At 41.7% G+C, this 18,552-nt stretch overlaps 1 protein-coding gene and 1 non-coding gene across 4 annotated transcripts; both read left to right on the forward strand.

The window, feature by feature from the left end:
- Positions 1-43: 43 nt before the first annotated feature.
- Positions 44-18,282, forward strand: HEMK2 (HemK methyltransferase 2, ETF1 glutamine and histone H4 lysine). Of its 3 annotated transcripts, XM_075856876.1 has the most exons (7): positions 44-103; positions 237-369; positions 1,190-1,276; positions 9,517-9,607; positions 10,487-10,570; positions 10,925-11,066; positions 17,679-18,282. In XM_075856876.1, the coding sequence occupies exons 2-7, from the start codon at positions 245-247 to the stop codon at positions 17,789-17,791; spliced, it is 642 nt and encodes a 213-aa protein (XP_075712991.1). In that variant the 5' UTR covers positions 44-103; positions 237-244; the 3' UTR covers positions 17,792-18,282. The 3 variants fall into 3 exon arrangements, with proteins under 3 accessions (XP_075712991.1, XP_075712992.1, XP_075712990.1); XM_075856877.1 differs by lacking the exons at positions 44-103; positions 17,679-18,282 and adding an exon at positions 12,578-12,970 and having other exon boundaries at positions 110-369; XM_075856875.1 differs by lacking the exon at positions 44-103 and having other exon boundaries at positions 111-369.
- TRNAD-GUC (transfer RNA aspartic acid (anticodon GUC)) lies at positions 9,751-9,822 on the forward strand. Its single transcript has one exon. It is a non-coding gene; the product is annotated as a tRNA-Asp (tRNA).
- Positions 18,283-18,552: the final 270 nt, after the last annotated feature.

Consider the following 18,552-nt stretch of genomic DNA (forward strand, 5'->3'; position numbering starts at 1 on the left):
GCACGTGACCCAACCCTACGTCATTATACCTCATATACTTCAGTCTATCCCCGAGCACGGCGCACATATGTGACGTGCAGGGCGGTGTATAGGATACACCGGGGTCAGTATGACGTAGTAAAGGCTGGGCTGTCGTCTGGAAGTGTCAGACATCTGGAGTAAATGTGCAGAAACCTTCTAGCAGCGCAGCTCCTCCATGTCCTGTAATAACCATCAGATGTGATTTTACCTTTCAGGGTACAGCATGTTCCCCACTCCATTGTACTCACATGTTGGCCGAGGAGATTTCACTGAAGTGTATGACCCAGCTGAGGACACTTTTCTTTTAATTGATGCATTGGAAAAGGAGGCTGAGGAACTGAAATCTCGGTAATTTTATTAATGTACTATTAGGGCGTATTCACACGTGCAGATTTTGTTCAGGTTTTTATGGAGTTTTTGAAAGCCCAAATCGGGTGTGGATCAGAAAGAGTGAGAAAGTATAAAGAACAGATACTACTTCACCTTTTTATTTAAATCCAATTCTGGTTTTGACTTTACACTGCATAAAAAACTGATTAAAACCTGCAGGTGTGAATACAATTAAAGTTCTGTGAAAGCGTGGCTCCAATGGAAGCTTAAAAGTGTGCATTTCTTAGAACTGCTGCTTAAAATAAATAATTTGTTTGCTAATGGGACACTTTACCAATACACAAATCTCAGATGGCCCCGACCGCTTTTATGTTTGGAAAATCATAAAAAATGACTTGGTGGTCACTTCCACTTTACCCGTCCTGAAACCTTATTCACATTTGTATATTCGGTCAATATTCTACATCTATTTTTGTAAGTCCACAGATAAAGTGTAATGGAAACATTTCTAATTCTCTTTTTTGCATCTACTCTTAAATTTGGCTTAACAAAAAAAGGATGCAAAATACTGACCAAATCCGCATTGTGTGAATAAGACCTAAGGCAGCATGCAAAAAGGGTTTAATGGTGTGTCAGACACCGAAAATGTGGTAGTTGTTGGAAACAGTGGTATTCACATGAACGCAGTGTTTTTTGCTACACCAAGGGCAGTAATTCCATTGATAAATATGCCCTCCTATGTATCATTGTAATAATCACAACACAAGTGGGATTGCCACAGCATCGTGACGTGTAAACCCAGCCTTGTCATAATTGTTTCTTTCTGCTTCCATTACAGAGTTGAGATCTGCCTAGAAATAGGCTGTGGGTCTGGTGTGGTGTCCGCATTTGTAGCATCGCTTATTGGACCTAAAGCTTGGTATCTGTGAGTGTATTTTTCCCTCTTTTAGAACATATGGTCTGTTGAGATGGACAGAGGTACATGAGCTGTCCTTCATGCCTTATAGGAGTTGTCCACCATTCGGGCATACAGATGTCATAGAGGGGTGCCCTGCTCGTGACCGCCCTCTAAGAGCCAGAGCAGCTCCGGGCAATCTGAGGGTATGTTCACACGGCATATTTTCTGCCGTTTGTCGGGCCATAAGCGCTCCAAAAACGGCCGCGAAAATCGCAAGTGGCTTAAAAAACGTCTGAAAATCAGGAGCTGGTTTCCCTTGAAGCAGCTCCGTATTTTCAGACGTTTTTGAGTTTGTGTGTGAACATAGCCTAAGTATTACATGAATGGGCATTCAATTTAATGTTTACATGTAATATGATTTGAAATGATCAGCCAACGGGAACTTCCTCCTGAGAAAATGAGCCGTTTGTTGGGCGTCCCGGGATTCAGCTCTAATGTTAACGGGGTTGTCAAAATACTCCAAACCTGTCTGTTAACTCCTTGAGTACCCAGCTCATTTTGGCCTTGAGGACCAGACCCATTTTTTCAAATCTGACATGTATCACTTTATGTGGTAATAACTCCGGAATGCTTTTACCTATCCAATTGATTCTGAGATTGTTTTCTCGTGACATATTGTACTTTAGTTTAGTGCAAAAATTTGGTCGATAAATTCATTGCTTATTTGTGAAAAACACCAACATTTAGCGAAAATATGAAGAAATTATGATTTTTCCAATTTTAAATGTATCTGCTTGTAAAACAGATGGTAATACCACACAAAATAGTTACCAATTAACATCTCCCATATGTCTACTTTATGTTTGCATCGTTTTTTGAGCATCCTTTTATTTTTATAGGACGTTACAAGGCTTAGAACTTTAGCAGCAATTTCTCATATTTTTAAGAAAATTTCAAAAAGCGATTTTTTTCAGGGACGAGTTCAGTTCTGAAGTGGTTTTGAGTGCCCTATATATTAGAAACCCCCATAAAACACCCCATTTTGAAAACTGCACCCCTCAAAGTATCCAAAACAGCATTCAGAAAGTGTTTCAACTCTTTAGGCGTTTTACAGGAATTGAAGGAAAGTAGAGCTGAAATTTTCAAATTTCATTTTTTTTTACAAAATTCATATGTAATACATTTTCTTCTGTACCACAGAAGGTTTTACCTGAGAAACGCAACTCAATATTTATTGCCCAGATTCTGTAGTTTTTAGAAATATCCCACATGTGGCCCTAGTGTGATAATGGACTGAAACACAGGCCTCAGAAGCAAAGGAGCACCTCTTGGATTTTGGGGCCTCCTTTTTTCAGAATATATTTTAGGCACCATGTCAGGTTTGAAGAGGTCTTGTGGTGCCAAAACCGTGGAAACCCCCAAAAGTGACCCCCATTTTTTAAACTACACCCCTCAGGGAATTTATCTAGGGGTATAGTTAGCATTTTGACCCCACAGGTATTTTGCTATATTTTCTGGAATTAGTCTGTGAAAATGAAAATCTACTTTTTTTCTGGAAAAACGTAAAAATTTCTAATTTTTGCAAGAAATAAAGGAGAGAAAGCACCCCAACATTTGTAAAGCAATTTCTCGCGATTACGGAAATACCCCATATGTGGTAATAAACTGCTGTTTGGACCCACAGCAGGGCTCAGAAGGGAAGGAGCGCCATTTGGATTTTGGAGCTCTGATTTTACTGGAATGGTTTTCAGTGCCGTGTCACGTTTGCAACGCCCTGGAGGGACCTAAACCGTGGAATCCCCCCAAAAGTGACCCCATTTTGGAAACTATACCCCTCAATGAATTTTTCTAGTTGTATAGTTATCATTTTGACCCCACAGGTTTTTTGCTGCATTTATTGGAATTAGTCTGTGAAGATGAAAAGAGACTTTTTTTTGGAAAAAACACAGAATTTTCTAATTTTTATAAGGAATAAAGAAGAAAAAGCACCTCAACATTTGTAAAGCAATTTCTCCTGATTACGGAAATACCCCATTATGTGGTAATAAACTGCTGTTTGGACCCACGGCAGGGCTCAGAAGGGACCGAGCACCATTTGGATTTTGCAGCTCAGATTTTGCTGAATTAGTTTCTGGGGGCCATGTCGCATTTGCAGAGTCCCTGAAGTACCAGTACAGTAGAAATTCCCCAGATGTGATCCCAATTTGGAGACTATACCCCTGAAAGAATTAAATTAGAGGTGTAGTGAGCATTTTGAGCCCTCAGGTGTTTTATAGATTTTCTTAGAATTGGTCCGTGAAAATGAAAACATTTTTTTTTTCCAATAACCTGTAGCTTTAGCTGAGAATTTTTCATTTCCACAAGGAATACAGGAGAAAAGACACCCCAAAATGTGTTACACAATTTCTCCTGATTACGGAAATACCCCATATGTGGTTGTAAACGGCTATTTGGACATACGGCAAGGGTCTAAACGGAAAAAGTGCAATTTAGTTTTTGGAGTGCAGATTTTACAAAATTTGTTTTTGACGCCATGTTGCATTGCGCTGAGGTACGAGTACAGTGAAAACTCCCGAGAAGTGACCCCATTTAGGAAACTACACCCCTCAAGGAATTCATCTAGAAGTGTAGTGAGCATTTTGACCCCCAAAGGTTTTGCAGAAATTAGTGCACAGTGGATGTTGCAGATTGAAAATTGACATTTTCCACATATGTGCTATTTCAGTGCCCAATGCGTTGGGCGCAGCTTGTACCACTGGAGACATACGCCCCATAAATTGTTAAGCGGTTCTCCAGAGTACGGTAATACCCCATATGTGGTCATAAACCGCTGTTTGGGCACACTGCCAGGCCCAGAAGGAGCGCCATTTGGCTTTTGGAGCGCAGATTTTGCTTGGTAGTAGTTTTGTTTAGTGTTTTACTGGTGTTTCAGTTTATAATGTGGGGGCATATGTAATCTGTGCGGAGTACATACATTTTTTGCGTGACACACTGTCGTTTTTATTGGTACCATGTTTGGCTACGCGCAACTTTTTGATCACTTTTTATTCCATTTTTTTGAAACATGACCAAAAAAGGAAATTCTGCCATTGTTTTTTATGGTATTTTTTTTACGGTGTTCACCGTGTGGGATAAATAATATGATATTTTTTTAGGTCAGGCCGATACGAACGCGGCGATACCTATTATGTCTAGTTTTTGTCTTTTTTTTTTTCATTTTTTTTCTAATTATAAAGGACTTGATCAGGGAAACAAGGCGATTATTGTTTTTATTACGTAAAACTTGTATTTATTTATTTATCTAAAACTTTTTTTTTACTTTTTATTTTACACATACTAGGGGACTGGAAGATCTGATCTTCTGATCCCCTGCACAATACACTGCACTACTTCTGTATGTACTGATGTAGTGCAGTGTATTGTAACTGTCACTTTACAACTGACAGTTGAGCCTATTACGTCCTGCCTTGGGCAGGACCTAATAGGCTCCCGTACCTGGCAACCAGGAAGCCGTTGCTAGGCTTCCTGGTTGCCATTGCAACCATCAGAACCCCGCGATTTTTCGCCGGGGGGGGGGGGCAATGGGGTGCAGAGGGAGCCCCCTCCCTCTGTATCAATCACTTAAATGCCGCTGTCGCTATTGACAGCGGCATTTAAGGGGTTAAACTACAGCGATCGGAGAGGACAGTGATCGCTGTAGTTGCAGTGGGATGTCGGCTGTATATTACAGCCGACATCCGATGAAGATGGAGCGAGCACAACTCCTGTGCCCGCTTCATCCTCAGGGCGTTACTATACGCCCATTTTCGGGAAAGGGTTAATAAAAAGTGCTTGTTTTTTTTTTTACACCGCTTTCTCTGATCTCCTCACGTATCTCACAGAAGTGAGGAGATCCGAGAAAGTGACAGGAGCTTTCTCCTGCAGACGACGTCACAGACGGCTGTGATTGGTCAGTCTTCAGAGACTGACCAATCACAGCAATCGCCATCATTGGGGACTGCTAATTGGTCCCCAGGCCGGTAGCAGAGACGGTTAGCTATCAATGATTTCACATAGTGACAGTTTATTCCTGCGCCGTAATAGTACGTCGAAGGTACGCTGGAATAAGCGGCCAGCGACGTACTATTACGTCGAAGGTACCCAAGGGGTTAAAATCATACTTGCAAACTTTTAAGAATAATATTTACTTACGTCTGTGCAAAATTTCTGTGACTTTGGGGATCTTCATGTAGAAATCGCAACATTTAGGCCTCTTTCACACGACAGTGAAAAACGGCCATGTGATGGCCGTCCTTTTAACGGCTTTCACATGGCCGTTTTCAGAACAATGATATTCTATGGGTGCATTCACACGGCCGTTTTTTTAACGGCCCGTGAATAATGGGCGTCAAAAAATAGGACATGTCCTATTTTTGGCCGTTTTAACGGCCTGACGGCCCCCATAGAAGTCAATGGATCCGTTTTTAACGGCTGTCAATACATGTAACAACCGTTAAAAACGGATCTGTTACATGGGGATTGGCAATGGAACTACTAGTTCCCTTGCTGGCTCTCGTTGGCATACTCACGTTTGCGGCACTTCTTCAGGTGTGGTCACTCGTCTTCACGAGTTTGAAGGCGCCTCGATGACGTCATCGCCCCGTCACGCTGCCTTGCCAGATCCCGTGCAGACGAGTGACCACAAGTGAAGAAGACGAGAGACGGCGCTGCTCTCGTGAGTATGTGGCACGATCTACAGGCAGGCTGGTGTGGCATCTACAGGGAGGCTGGTGTGGCATCTACAGGGAGGCTGGTGTGGCATCTACAGGGAGGCTGGTGTGGCATCTACAAGGAGGCTGGTGTGGCATCATATACAGGGAGGCTGGTGTGGCATCATATACAGGGAGGCTGGTGTGGCATCATATACAGGGAGGCTGGTGTGGCATCATATACAGGGAGGCTGGTGTGGCATCTACAGGGAGGCTGGTGTGGCATCTACAGGGAGGCTGGTGTGGCATCTACAGGGAAGCTGGTGTGGCATCATGTACAGGGAGGCTGGTGTGGCATCATGTACAGGGAGGCTGGTGTGGCATCATGTACAGGGAGGCTGGTGTGGCATCATGTACAGGGAGGCTGGTGTGGCATCATGTACAGGGAGGCTGGTGTGGCATCATGTACAGGGAGGCTGGTGTGGCATCATGTACAGGGAGGCTGGTGTGGCATCATGTACAGGGAGGCTGGTGTGGCATCATCTACAGAGAGGCTTGTGTGGCATCATCTACAGGGAGGTGTGTGGCATCATCTACAGGGAGGCGTGTGGCATCATCTACAGGGAGGCTGTAAACAGTGTCTAGGTGAACATGTTACCTTCCTTTTGCTGTTTTTAGGGGGTTGGGACAAAAAAAGCCTGACCAATGAAATTCATCAGTTTTTTTTAACGGCCATGAAAAACTGATGCAAAATGGATGTCAAACGGCCATTAAAAACGGACAAACGGACTGAAAATGGATGAAAATTTAGAGACACACTGATGCAAAATGACCGTGAAAAACTGACAGTTCATCAGTTTTAAATGGACATTTTTTTTCACTGTCGTGTGAATAAGGCCTAAGGCTACATTCACAAAAATGGCCATTAAAAACTGATCAACTGTCAGTTTTTCATGGCCGTTTTGCATCAGTGTGTCTCTAAATTTTCGTCCATTTTTAATGGCCGTTTGCCATCTGTTTTTCATGGCTATTAAAAGAATGGATGGATTTAATTTGTCATGGTTTCTTTTTGTCCCAACCCCCTGAAAACACCACAGTGCCCATGTAGATAGTGCCGCAATGCCCCTGTAGATATTGCTACTCTGCCCACTGTAGATAGTGCCCACATAGTGCCACAGTGCCCACTGTAGATAGTGCCACAGTGCCCGCTGTAGATGGTGCCCACATAGTGCCACAATGCCCACATATAAAGTGACATAGTGCCCACTAGGGTTGCACGATGCATCAAAACTTTGACACTGTTTCTATACCGTGCACCCTCAAACGGTTCGATGCCGTTATTTCATGTATTTCGATACTAAGCTGTGCGGCCGCACAGCTCAGCATTGTAACACATGAATGTATGAGAGCGGGGCTGTGGCTGTGTAATACAGCCATTGCCCCGCTCCTGAGAAGTGCGCGTGTGGTCAGCATGATGTGATGCGGCTAGCGGTGCACTATTGATTGCCAGCACTGAAGACCGAACATGGCGGGCGCACTTCAAAACACCCCCATGTTCTGTCCTCAGTGCCTGCGCCGCCGCTCATTAGTGCAGCGCCGGCCGCATCTCCTCATGCAGACCGCGCGCGCACTTATTGTCAGGAGCGGGGCAATGACTGTATTACACAGCCGCAGCCCCGCTCTAACGGCGGAGATCAGAGAAACCTCTCCGCCGCTATTCCCCTGAATGCTGCGATCAAAGCTGACCGCGGTATTCAAGGGGTAAATGAGAAGGGGGGATGCCCCTTGGATCGCGTCACAGGGAATTCCTGTGACGCGATCGAAGGCCATACCATATATGAGCAGGCAGCCCAGGGTCCATTGAAGGACCCCAGGGCTGTCTGACCATATTTCCTGTAAGGGCATACTTAGGTATGTCCTATCAGTACACAGGCTAATGTACTGGCATATAGATATATGGCAGTACATTAAAGTTAGGAAATAAAAAAAATATGTAACGTTAAATTTTTTTAAAAAACACACACACATTACAATAGAAATTAAAATAAGTCTCGATACTTAAAATATACACATTCGGTATTGTCGCGACCGTAATAACACATTTATAGCCTCATTCATGTTTAGGCTATTATAAAATTAAAAAACTGCTTTCTTTCACTTATTAATATGAGGCACGAGGTATTATGAATGTTGAACCTCCATGTGCCTTACATTAATAGTAATTAACCCCATTGTGTACCTCACACATTAACCCAATGTTATCCATTATAACTGAGGAACATGATGGGGTTAATTACTATTAATGTGAGGCACGTGGAGGTTCAAAATTCATCACACCATGTGCCTCACATCAGAAAACGGAAGAACTTTTTTTTATTTATTATTGTTGGCAAAAGTATCGTTTTTGTATCGAGTATCGCAATACTACACGAAGTATCAGTATCGAAGTCCAAATTCTGGTATCGTGACATCCCTAGTGCCTACACAGTGCACGGTGCCCATATAGATAGTGCCACACGCGGCCCATGTAAATAGTGCCACGGTGTACCCTGTAGATAGTGCCACACCTCCACTAGATAGTGCCACCTCCTCCCTGTAGCTAGCGCTACCTCCCCCCTGTAGATAGCACCCCCCCTGTAGATAGCACCACTGTAGCTCCCTCCAAGTCCCTGGCCTTGTGACCAGGGAGTCCTCGGCCAGGATCAGTTTTTACTGTCCATTAGAAGGATTGTTTCCTGAAAAACGGCTGTTGCAAACTGATCCATTGATTTCTCTGGGAGCCATCGGGTAGTGAAAACGGGCAAAAATAGGACATTTTCTATTTGTTGATGGCCAGCATTCACGGGCCGTTAAAAAACAATGGCAGTGTGAATACACCCATATGGCATCATTGTTCTCAAACGGCCGTGTGACTGGCGTAAAAAAAAGAAAATAAAGAAGTGTGTTACACAGATGTTTTTCACTGTCGTGTGGATAGGGCTTAATGCTATTCAAAAGAATTTCACTTTTGATAAATGTGCCCCATTGTCCATTTTTGGAGCAAATTTGCAATGTGCATGTGACTTAGGCTAGGGCTGCACGGCGACTTTGGGTGCAACACAGGTCGTGTGGCCAATGATCGCTGTGTTGCCCTGCTTGCATCGCAGGTAATGAAAAGTCAATGTGGTCGCTTTGCGACCCGCAAGTTACCACGACTTCACAGTCGCAAGGACTCCAAATCTATACGGATGCACATCCATAGCCGTCCGTATTTACGGAAGCGGCCTTAGACTTCTATGGGAGAGTCCTTGCCGTAATTACTGACAAGAATAGGACAGTATATAATTTTTTCAGGACGGACACCCATCAGTAAAAATACTGAAGGCGTCCGTGGTCAATAGAAATGAATGGGTCAGTAATTACTGTCCGTAATTACTGATGAAAAATATGGTCGTGTGCATGGGGCCTTACTTGTCAGCCAGAAGTATAGCAGTGCATATCTGCTGAATAGTGTTTTGATACATGTAATGACTTTTTCCTGCGTCTTTGTCTTATAAATGCCCTGTCTTTTTCCTGATTCTTGTCTTAATTTTGTTTCAGATGTACAGATGTGAATCCTACTGCAGCTTTGTGTGCAATAGCAACCTCACAAGCCAACGACGTGCATGTTGACCCTGTTATTACTGACTTGGTAAAAAGAAAATAAAAAGTTTCACGTAACTAGATATTTATTATATTATCTGTAAACATTATGCTTAGGAAACCTTTTATCGCTTGTACAAAACTGGCTGTTCAGCTATAGATCAGTTCAGGGTATCGAACTGTATATGCAATTCCTCGTTAGTATAGTGGTAAGTATCCCCGCCTGTCACGCGGGAGACCGGGGTTCGATTCCCCGACGGGGAGGCATATCTATTTTTTTTATTACATTTATTATTCGTTTATTTTTATTTTGTTACCAACCCCGTTTAGTCTCACAAGCATTATAACACATTATAAGATATAACACTGTATACTACAAGCTTATCTGTAGTTTAGTGGTCATTGTTTGCACGGGATCTGAGCTTTCTTGATTTGCAACCAAATATACCGTTCGGGTGAAGAGCCATCTGAAGACCAAGTATGGTCAGATGATCTGTAATCAATCTTTAAAAGTAATATAGTGTATGTCGTTCTGTATGAGAAATGTTCATGTTCAGGGCATCTATGTTGCTGCTTTGTACTAATAGATAAAAGACGATCAGTAGACTCCATAGACTCTTATTGAACAGTGCCCCTAGTGGTCAGCTCGTCATGAACAGTAGAAGACGTCAGATCCTGTACATTTGGAACTCAGAAGTGTTCTTGTTTAGTAAATACAATAGGCAACAAACAGACAGATATTTTACCATAGCAGCTATGTCATCTAGTGATTGTAAAGCATGATTAAGTAAGTCCAATACATTTTCTGACCTATAGAATGGGTTCCATTGGTAGCAAAAAAAAATATTTATAAGGGGCGACTAACAAATTTGCATTGCACAGTTATGCTGTGAGTTGGTTATATGTTGATTTTGTGTTTTTATTTCAGGTTAGCGGATTACTGCCACGATTACAAGGACAAATTGACCTTCTTCTCTTTAACCCTCCTTATGTAGTGACCCCTTCTGAAGAGGTGTGTTTGTGTCCACGACTCATATTAAATTGGCACATGACTAAAACGTAAAAATGGGCCTGGTCAGGAAGGGGAGTAAAGCTGGTCAGCAAGTGGTTAAATAGAAAACATGAGAGACTGTACTAGCAAAAAGAATATTAATTTTCCAGAATAGCACGGATGAAGGGAAATTCTGGTAATACTAGAGGTTCACCTCTATCACCTATTAGGAGTGTTTTAGTACTGGTACATTGTTCATTTATCTTGGAGACAATGACTAGTTGTTGTTGGAATTATTAGCTGATATTTTATACTAAGAAAACTAAAGTTTTAAAAACATCTCTACTAAAAAATATTTTCTTTTTCCTCTTCTAGGTAGGAAGTAATGGGATAGAGGCAGCCTGGGCTGGAGGTAAAAATGGTCGTGAAGTTATAGACAGGTTTCTTCCTGTGGTTCCAAAGCTTCTGTCTTCCAAAGGCTTGTTCTACTTACTTGTTCTGAAAGAAAACAACCCTGGTGAGATGTTTTTTTTTTACCTTTTATTGAGGTAACATATGTCAACATACTAAATGAAAGTTTAGTTAATCAGACACACAATTTTTAAAAAATCCATAAATAATAATTCCAAAAATTCCAAAAATAGTTTCTTGCCAGATTACTGAATAATTGACCTGATAATCTGGCATTGGTGTGTACTCTGTTGTGGCGATCAAGCAGGTGGTAGAAAAAGTAAGCTGTGCTCTGTGGCCTCAGGGCCCAATGTGATATTCCACTGTATGTACGTAATTTACACACATCTATCAGTTTACCATGGACTACATTACTCCCATGGGCCCCAGGACACATGGGGACATAACATGCTGATGTCATTGTCCCCATGGGTTTTAAGGCCCATAGGAGTAATATAGGGCCCCGGCACAGGGCCTGCAAAGAAAGATTTAAGTATATTATACAGAAGAATATTGCATTGGGCCCCTATTTTCACAGAACACAGTTTCCCGCAGGCCACTTCATCTCCAGATCATCAGCAAAGAGGACCGGCCATCCAGGAGTTTCAATCGACATGACACCAAGTATTATCTATCTGTCTGTATGTCTATTAAAGAATTTAGCCTGGATTTCTGGTTATTCTCCACCTTGTCTACCCCGGACACGACAGATTATCTGAATATTACTAGTTAAATCCTATGTTCAAATGGTTTGCAGACTGGTCACTAGAATGTAATAATGTATTTTACTTAAAGAATATGTAAACCATTGTATATATTTTTTTTATTTAATGTATGTATTTAAGTATATTAAAATATTTCTAATATATTTTTAGTATAAAATTTGCTTCGTTTTAGAGATGCAGCTTCTATGTATCCACTTTATATTGAAGCTTCATATCGCCGCTTTAAGCAGAGTCTGTAAGTGTGCTGAACTGACGGCTTGGCTGCGATCGGCTCCTGTGTGCATTTGACAGCTTATCGAACACTAATAAGTTGATCAGATTTGATTGTGTGTCAGAGGCAAACAGGAGACGATCTCAGAACAGCCGTCAGTTCAGCACACTAACGAAATGGACATAAAGCAGCGATATGCAGCTTCTATATAAAGTGGATACACAGAAGCTGCATCTCTAAAACGAAGCAATATTTTTAATAAACATATATTAGAAATATGTATAATATGCGAAAATGCATACATTAACCCCTTAGTGACCAAGCTTGTTTGGACCTTAATGACCAAGCCAAATTTGTCAAATCTGGTATGTGTGACTTTATCAGAGAATAACTCTGTGAAAGTTTTGAATATCCAAGTAATTCTGACATTGTTTTTTCGTCACATGTTGTACTTTATTTTAGTGGTAAAAGTAGACTGATACGATTTGCGGAAATAACTTAAAAAATAGAAAAATTGAAGAAATTTTGTAAAAATTATCATTTTTCCCTATTTTTAACTGCAATATGTCACATATGTACACACATACTGTACAATTTTTTTTATTAACTATATATTTCCATCTCTTTACTCTATTTTGGCAGCACTTTTGAAAAAAAAAAATAATTTTTGAGCAATTTAGAGGACTTACAAGTTAAGTAATAATTTTATAAATTTTGTAGTACATTTTGTTTTCCTGCACCAAGCCAGGTTTTCATAGGCTCATAGGTGTCAGAATGGTGGAAACCCCCACAAGTGACCCCATTTTGAAAACTAGACCCCTTAAGGTATTTATTAAGGGGTGTTGTAAGTATTTTGACCCCACAGTTTTTTTTGTAAGAATTCATGCAAAGCAGGCATAAAAAAATATAATTTAACTTTTTTCATAAAAGTATCACTTTGAAGACCGATTTCTGTGTAAAGCGACTATAAGAATGAAGAAACACACGCCAAAATCTATCACCCTGTTTCTCCTGTTTTTAAAAATGCCCCCATTGTGACCCTAATGCGTTGCCTGGACACACGACAGGGCCCGAAAGGGAGGGAGCACCCAGAGGCTTTCAGGACTCCTATTTTGCTTGAAAATGTTTTAGGCCCCACTGTACATTTGGAGAGGTTTTGAACTACCAGAACGATAGAAACTCCCCATAAACGACCCCATTTAGAAAACTAGACCCCTTAAGGTATTTATCTAGGGGTGTAGTGAGTATTTTGACCCCACAGTTTTTTGCTAAATTTAATGCATAGCAGGTGAAAAAAAATAAAAATTCACTTTTTTAATAAAAGTATCACTTTGAAGACCGATTTCTGTGTAAAGCGACTATAAGAATGAAGAAACACACGCCAAAATCTATCACCCTGTTTCTCCTGTTTTCAAAAATACTCTCATTGTTGCCATAATCTGCTTATTAGACCTGTGGCTGGGCCAAAAAGAGAGGGAGCACCCTTTGGCTTTCAGGGCACAATTGAATAAATTCTAGGCCCCATATCATGCATTTAGAGGCATTGAGCTGCCTGAACAAAAAAAAACCACGCAGAAATGACCCCATTTTAAAAACTAAACCCCTAAAGGTATTCATCTAGTGGTGTAGTGGGCATGCGGACCAAAAATGTTTTAAATGAGGAAATAATGGGTATCATTTCAGACACTATGGGTATATAATGTTTTCTTCAAGCTTTTATTACGTTTCCACATGAAATAGAGGAGACGTGGTAGAAGGTTATTTTGTTAGAAATACGCCACATTAATAAATTTGTGCGGCACAGAATAGAAGTGAAGCCGTGTATTCATAACGGATACATGTTGCTATAGACGTATTTGCCTGTACTTATGACTATGTCTTGCTGAAGAAGCAGTTGGTGCCATTATGATGTCATTGTGGACAGAATTCTGTCCTAATATAAAATCAGTCAGAGAGGAAAAAATAAACTGTACTGGAGTGACGGGCAATATCTTCAAACAAATGGAGGAAAATGTATCCAACTATGTTGCAAACTCGAGTCTGTTCACTAGATAGAAGAACACCTGCAGGGCTGTCATGACAAGGATTTTTTTTTTCAGTGACTGGTTGTACAACGTCTCTTTAGCTCCATCAATCCTTATGAGGGACGAATGTGCCAAGTGACGCGGTACACCATAACAGACCCCTGCCCGGCAAGGTAGGAACCGCTATGTGCACAAAACAACCAATCACCTACAGAATATATAAAAGGACAGTGTCCAAAACCATCTATAGGAACAGTAAAGGATCACTAATCCCCAAAATGATGTCAGTATTTCCAGAAGAACCGTAACAAAGCCCATGGTGTATTGATAAGGAACAGCTCAATTATTAGAGATCCTCCAAATAAAAAAAAAAGATCATGCCCGTATCACGGTACAGAATTAGGAATGTAACAGCTGTATGTGGCAGGACATAGTCATAAGAACAGTCAAAATAAAAAAATTGTGGATGTGGGATTTTGTACTGGACAATTAATTCCAGCACTTGATCACCCACAAATAAATAAAAAAAATCATAAGGGGTAAAATTAGTTTCACGGTCTGAAAGAAATGTGCTCTACAACCTCTCCCACAAGAAATAATCCCTACTTGGAAAGCCCACGAACTAAAAAGAAAATATAAAGAAATTGACTCCCTAAAAAGGCCCCCAACCCATTATTTTTTTTTGTGTTAAATTCTAGTAATTTGCAACCGTGTGAAAAGGTTTCGAAACAGGGATAGTTACAAAGGGCTGGTTTTGATGGACACATGGGGCAATAAAAGCGGGTATCCCTCCTCCTGCCATGCCTGCTACATACCCGACACCTTTTTTGGGGATATTTTTGGGTCTCAGTGGAGGGAATAGGGTGTAAAAAGTGGCGCTCTGAAAGCCTGCGCACATCCTCAGATTCGCAGGATTGTGCCGGTATAGTGGACTCAAAAAGGAGATGCTCAATGACCTTCTCCTGAAATTGAAGGAAAGTGAGCGTTCCTTGGGCTTTTTTGAAAATAACAAAACTGTTATAGGTAGCAACCTGGATGAGGTAGATTGCTACCTTTTTGTACCAGGCCTTATTTTTGCGCTTCAGGTAAGGCTGAAGCACCTGGTCGGAAAGGTCTACACCCCCCATAAATTTGTTGTAGTCTGTTACACAGACAGGTTTCTGCTTTGCAGTGGTAGCCCCCCTCTCCGTAATTGCCACAGTGGTGTCCGTGTGTACGGTGGACAGCATGTAGACATCCTTCTTGTCGGCCCACTTCACTGCAAGCAATTCCTGACTTGCAAGGGCCATGGATGTTCCCTTTCCCAAACGCCTGGACACCAACTGTTGTGGGAGTCCCACTCTGTTCTTCCGTACTGTCCCACAGGCCCCTGTATTTGCAGCATGGAGGGCTTTATAAAGGGCAACGCTGGTATAAAAATTGTCTGTATAGACGTGGTACCCCTTGTGCAGAAATGGCTCCATTAGGTTCCACACAATTTTGCCAGAGGTGCCAATAGTTTCTGGGCAGCCTGGGGTATAAATTTGGCAGTCCCTGCCTTCATAGATTTTGAAACCGCAGGTGTAACCCGTTGTGCTCTCGCAAACTTTGTACAATTTCACCCCATATCTGGCTCGTTTGGAAGGGATGAATTGACGAAAGGAAAGACGCCCTTTGAAGCTCATGAGCGATTCATCTACTGACAAATTTTTGTCAGGGGTGTACAACTTTAAAAATAAATCATTTAGAAGGGTGATTAATGGCCTTAATTTATTAAGCCGATCATAAGCTGGGTCACTTCTTGGGGGGACTTGGGAATTATCAGTAAAATGCATGAATCGCATTAGGGCCTCATAGCGGTTTCTGGACATCACTGCTGCAAATACAGGGGTAGCGTGGACAGCACTACAAGTCCAGTAGGACCGGACAGAGGGTTTTTTAACCAAACCCATATTGAGGGTAATGCCTAAAAAATTTTTTATTTCTGGGACACTTGTGGGGCTCCACATTCTGGAGTACATAGATGCAGGCTTTTGTAGAACAAACTGCCTAGCATACAGATTAGTCTGCTGGACTATCAAGTCTAGGACCGTATCACATATAAATAAATTAAAAAAATTATAGGGGGTAAAATTTTGGACGTCGACACTAATTCCTGGGGTCGCTTCAAATTGGGGTACTTGGGGGGAAAATGATAGTGCAGGATCCCACATCACGGGAGGGACTGCAACACTCGGCCCTGCACTTGACACCTATACAGCGACTGACGTATCCACCACCATAGGACTATGGGGTTCAGCGGTGGAATTAGAATCGTCACTGTCACTGTCTGGAACAAATTCTGAAGCGGTGTCTGTTTCGCTTTCAGAAGTGTCGGAACATAGCAAGGCGTAGGCTTGCTCCGCGCTGTACATACGCTGAGACATATTTAGAGATGTGTATGTATATATATATATATATATATATATATGCCCTATAAGTCCTAACCCTAAAGTAAACCTAAAATCCTAAAAACGACACATTTATTTTTTTTTTTTTATATATATATTTTTTTTATATATTTTTTTTTTTTTATATAACAGACGTAAAATTAATTCTAAACGGCCCTAAACACGAACGCTAAACTAGCCCTAACCCTAAAGTAACGCTAAACTAACGCTAAACTAGCACTAACGCTAAACTAGCACTAACGCTAAACTAGCGCTGACGCTAATCTAGCGCTGACGCTAATATAGATTTGATATATTATATATATATATATATGTATGTATAAGAACGATGATTTTTTATCACTTTTTTTCTTTCTTCACAGCACAGGACTTAGACTGATTTCTCTCTCCTCTCAGAACAACTACAATGGGAGGAGAGAGAAACACAGCCCATGTCCTGGCTGTGTTTTGAAAATAACTGTCAGTGATCTCTGTGATAGGTTTTATCACAGAGATCACCTGATCAGGGACCAGTCACAACGGTCCCTGATTGTTGCTGTGCCAGATGACGACACAGGTAAGTTATGCAAAGCGCACACGGGCGCCATTTTGGGGGGGGGGGGGGGAATCGGACCGTGGGGGGGGGATCGGACCGGGGGGGGGGGAGCGGACATGAAGGGGAATCGGACGGGGGGGGGGGGCGCACTATTTACCCGTTCTCTCTCCTCTCTAAGGAGTTATTCCATGAGAGGAGAGAGAAATGGCGATTATCCGCCGGTTTAGCGTGAACGCCGTGAAATAGCGATCCACGGCGATCACGTGACCAGAGACCACTCGTTATGGTCTCTGGTCGTTGCCCCGAACTCTCAGCTACCTCCGGTAGCTGAGAGAACGGAGCCCCGATCTTTAATTTCGGCGCTACTTTAGGCTAATGCGATCACGTTAAAAGGCGTCGCATTAGCCTAAAGCCCATTAGTGAGGAACGTAAAAAGGCGTACTGTTGGTCACTAAGGGGTTAAATAAGAATAATAATATAAAAATGACATGATAGGTTTACATAACCTATGAGTCAAGTAGGCAGAAAGTTTCTACTCAAGCACCAGTCTCTTGCTATCCGGGTGCCAGTTATTCTCAAACTAAATAATGACCTGTGTTGGGTTTGCAGTTGAGCCCCCTCATGGTCATCAGCATATGTGGAACACTGGGTTGGGTCCCCATTGAATGGCTTGGCAGCGTTGGGGGCACTGTTATCTGAATCCCTGCTAGGTGCAAACAAGGGCAAGTTTTTACATAGCTTGTTTCTGTCTTCAGATGACATCCTGGAGAAAATGAATTCATTTGGATTACAAGGATCCAAAGTGCTTTCAAGACAAGCAGGAAGAGAACATCTTACCATTTTAAAATTCTGGAAATCTACAGAATGACGCTGAACAAAGTGACATGCTGCTAAGTATCCTCTGAGAGGAGTATATAAAATGATCGACTTTATTGTTGACATAACATAAACATCACACACACAAAAATAGACAATGTGCAGCTGGACTGAAGACCATGAGGACTAATTCCCTAAAAGCTGGTGACCTCGCTGGACGCTTTGGGATCTCATAGTGAGTTGAACGGCTGCTTTCTCATAGTGAATCTTGCAGATATAGCTGTTAGTGACTGGCGCAATACATAGAAAACGGACCTGTCTGAACAGTGGAATGCTGACTTCATAATCACAGAAAGGATCATACATGTTTTCTGGTATAATGGTCATGTGTATGTCAGTAGAATTAGAAGTATATTGTCATTTGGAGTCTTGTGGTTCATAATAGATTTCTGAAGTTTAAAGAAGGTATTTTGGACATTGGAATGCTTAATACTTTTTAATGTTATATCACAATGATACAATTTGAAATAAAAGTTAAACCTTTAACATCCTATCTGTTGTAACTTTTTCATTTGTACTGTGGTTAATAAAAATAGGTCTAGTACTCCAGTTCCTGATGTCCAAAAGTGTATGTTCACATTTAAAGGGGTTTTCCAGGCACGGGACGGTTTTTCATACTGATGACCAAAGTGACAGCCTCCGGACACCGGTTGTTATGCAGTGTTCAGTGCCGGAAGCTGATGGCACCATACACTGCATAGCGGCCGTGCTGCAGAACTGCGACTCTGCTCCAATTCACTTGAATGGGAGAAG

Source organism: Rhinoderma darwinii, chromosome 3 (assembly GCF_050947455.1).
Source record: "Rhinoderma darwinii isolate aRhiDar2 chromosome 3, aRhiDar2.hap1, whole genome shotgun sequence".
Lineage (NCBI taxonomy): Eukaryota > Metazoa > Chordata > Amphibia > Anura > Rhinodermatidae > Rhinoderma > Rhinoderma darwinii.